The sequence below is a fragment of the Buceros rhinoceros genome, unplaced genomic scaffold (genome assembly GCF_000710305.1).
Source record: "Buceros rhinoceros silvestris isolate BGI_N320 unplaced genomic scaffold, ASM71030v1 scaffold30463, whole genome shotgun sequence".
Classification (NCBI taxonomy): Eukaryota; Metazoa; Chordata; class Aves; order Bucerotiformes; family Bucerotidae; genus Buceros; species Buceros rhinoceros.
The window spans coordinates 12,604-15,914 of NW_010403488.1; the positions used below are offsets into that span (position 1 = coordinate 12,604).

At 49.6% G+C, this 3,311-nt stretch overlaps 1 protein-coding gene across 1 annotated transcript in view; it reads right to left on the reverse strand.

Annotated features, from left to right (window-relative positions):
- Positions 1-2,008: 2,008 nt before the first annotated feature.
- LOC104490713 (succinate receptor 1-like) overlaps positions 2,009-3,311 on the reverse strand; it is a 1,489-nt gene continuing 186 nt past the window's right edge. Inside the window, exons 2-3 of the mRNA XM_010133041.1 lie at positions 3,181-3,272; positions 2,009-2,959 (exon numbers count right to left, since the gene is read on the reverse strand). Of these exons, the coding sequence (XP_010131343.1) occupies positions 2,009-2,959; positions 3,181-3,272 (1,043 nt within the window). The remainder of the gene's footprint in view (positions 2,960-3,180; positions 3,273-3,311) is intronic.

Here is a 3,311-nt window from a genome sequence, read left to right on the forward strand (position 1 = left end):
ACGTGGTTTGGCAGATCCTGCGTGAGACAGACCTGAGGAATCAGGCTAAACAGAGGTGGGTTGTGCTGAAAACGCAAAATCTCTCTTCGTGTTCTCTCTCAAGCCCAGGGTGGATGGCAGCAGCAAAAGCAAACACAGCCAGACGTAGGAGCTGACAACCACAACTCTCCAACGCGGGAGAAAAGCTAAATACAACCAGCAGGTCCAGGCAAGTGTACTGGGCTTTCCGCTGCTGTGAGGGGATTAGGTGCACACTCAAACAGCTCCCCTGGGTGGAGGAGAACACCCCACATAAGCCCATTCACAGGAAAAAGAAGCTCCTGAGCTGATGCAGAAAAGCCCCAAACAGCCGCAGTTTTAGAAAATAAACCTTTCTGTGAAACTCCTGTTCTGTCCACGCAAGAGGCAATGGTGAGGCTGCTAGAGGGGTTTCAGTGTCACATTTACGGCTGTGTGGTGCGTTCCTGGGAAGAGATCTCCTCTCTACTGCATTAGACTCCAACTTTAAACTGGGGAATTTTGACCCACTTTTGGAAATTCTGCTCCTGGCTTCCTCTGCATGGGATGTCACACCCAGCTGAGGTACTGCCTCATGGGGCTCTATATGATGGTCCTTACAAAAGCAGGAGACATCTGAAATGGAAACTCAGGCGCAGCCCTAGCCTGTCCCAGACCGTGCTGCCGTAACACACACAATGGATCTTGGTTCCACCACTGACAGAGGGATTTAGTGATTCATGGAGTTCCAGCGTGGGAATCGCTGCCCCGCTGAGCCGGAGAGCTGTGGCTGGAGCCAGGAGCAGTGCTGGGAGGACGGGGCCAGCCCAGCCCTCCCATGGTAAGTGTCTTGGGGAGCAGCACTGGAGATGCTCTGTGGTGTGACAGCAAAATCCCCCCTGTGGCATCAGGGGAATTCCTGTGGGTGCCCTGAGGGTGCCTAGGCATAGCACCCAGCATGTGTCAGGGCCACCCCAGGAGACCACTGGCACCGCTATTTGTGCAAGATGCTTGCAGAGGGAAGCAGCTCTTTATCCCTCAAATTGAGCCAAAGGAGGACTTTTCCTCACGGACTTTCAGGGACTTACCGTCAACAGGCAAGAGGCAGCAGTAGCAGCGTCATGGGCAGTAGGGAGGAGAGCGTATGAGCCAAACAGTTGACACAGAGGCTTTCTCTTATTTTCAAGAGGATGCATGTTTTATTATCAGGCAGCTGGGTATCAAGAACTAAACCGATAGATTTTTCTTATTTTTACTTCCGCAAGCTTTAATACCAGAGAGCGAAAGACCCTGAGTGCACGCACACCCCCTTTGCTGTCTCTGTGCTGCTGTGAAATGTGTCCAAGACCAGGAGCGAAATGCTGTGGCGTTCTGCCCTCCTCACACCTGTTACATACAAAACCAGCCACCCAGCCGCTGCCTCTCTTCTGCCGCAACCATGAAGGGTTCCCCCCAGCCGCTGGCACACCCTCCTGTTTCACCACACCCACGCCAAATCAGCTGGAAATTGTCCCAGTTGTTTATTTGGAAAGATCAGCCTCCCAGCAGACACAAAGTTTGTGAACACTCACATAAATAAGACTCAATTTTCATCTCTGGAGCGTGCTGACCCTGTGAATTAGTGGCCCTGGCACATTTTATCCAAGCGGAGGGCCAGTCCACCATCAAGTTATGGCTCTCAAAGAGGCTGAGAGCAGCGTATTTTCCCTCTAAGAGCTACAACAACGATGGTATTTTATTTACAATATTATTAGGCCATAAGGAGTCCTGCTATGACAGCGCAGCTTCCTGCTGTTCTGTTGTGAGAGGACATCTCTCCCAGTTTGCTGGGGTCAGACTGGCAGGAGGAGGTCTCTGCAGAACAAGGTAACAAGTACATTTAGAGGACCACAATCAGCTCACGCGTATTCTATAGCATCAGTAAAGTTATCTAGAAAAAGTGGCACTGTACGTTGATAAACGCTCTCCCTAAGAGAACTCCCTACCCACTACAAGAGGTCTCCTCAGTCGCTCATTCCCTGCTGGCCGTCAGCCTGCTGAAGAGCTGCCTTATTTTCGCCATCAGCATCTCTCTGAAGTGGTCACCCATCAAGAAATAAAAAACAGGATTAATGGCACTGTTCAAAAAGGCGATGGGTCTCGTGATGATGTAAATGCTGTTGATGATGCCCTGTGTACAGACAGACACGTTCAAGGCTGGTATTCGGGAAGCGAGTCGGACGTTGCGCATTATGTGATAGGGAGTGAAGAGCAATGAGAAGATGACAACTGTGACAACAACTAAAGTGAGGGGCTTCTCAAGGGTCAGGGTGGAACTGAGCTGCTCGCTCCTGTTTTTAAGAAAAAGAACCATCTTCACATAGAAGCAGCACATCATCACGAGGGGAATAAGGAACCCAAAGACAGTCAGGAACATGCTATAGATGAGGCTTTTCACAGGGTCTCCAGAGCTTGCGTAATCAAGACACTTGAAATTATTCTCAGGCGTTAGAGGCTCCAGGAAATATATCAGCGGCAGCAGTTCCAGTATCACCCCAATCCATATGGCAACAGATACGATAAGGGCCATTTTCCTCCTCTGTAGAAAATGTTCTCTGAAAGGGTGTTTGATGAGCATGTATCGGTCAATACTTATAACGGTGAGGAAAAGGATGCTGCTGTACAGGTTTGCATGCAAGAGGAATCTGTTACTGTGGCAGAAGATGCTCTCCCTTGCCCATTGATTTCTGGAGTAGCTGTTCACGAGTATTGGAAGAGTACACAGAAATAATAAATCTGACAATGATAAATTGAACAGGTAGATGTTGGCACTTTTCCAGTTCTTCAGGCAGAAAATATAGCCGAACACAGCAATGGTGTTTCCAATGAAGCCTAAAATGAACTCGAGGCTGTACATGGTGGAAAGATAATACTTTTCTAGGGGTCTGTTCATCAGCAAACAGCCATCTGTCTCATTCGCAGCCTGGAAATTCAAAAGGAAAACAAAATAAACAACAAAAACCAGTAAAAGATTGTGGCATGGCTGTTTTTATCCAGGTGCTGCAATGGGTGAGTACAGCCTGCCCTTTGCTCACAGCCTACACGGTGAGTAGAGACTTGAAAACGTCCCTTACACGCACTAGACTTCTGCTTTCAGCTACTGACCAGTCACCGAGCAAAGCGAAAACTTGCACAAGCAAAAACCTGGGCGCGAGTCTCCAGTGAGAACATCACCTGCAGGCAGCTGCCATGACACGCCAGCTGCTGCTCAGCCAGCCTCACGGCCCTGCCAGTGGCTGGGGAGACGAAACATGCCGGGTAATGCTCGGTGTCGC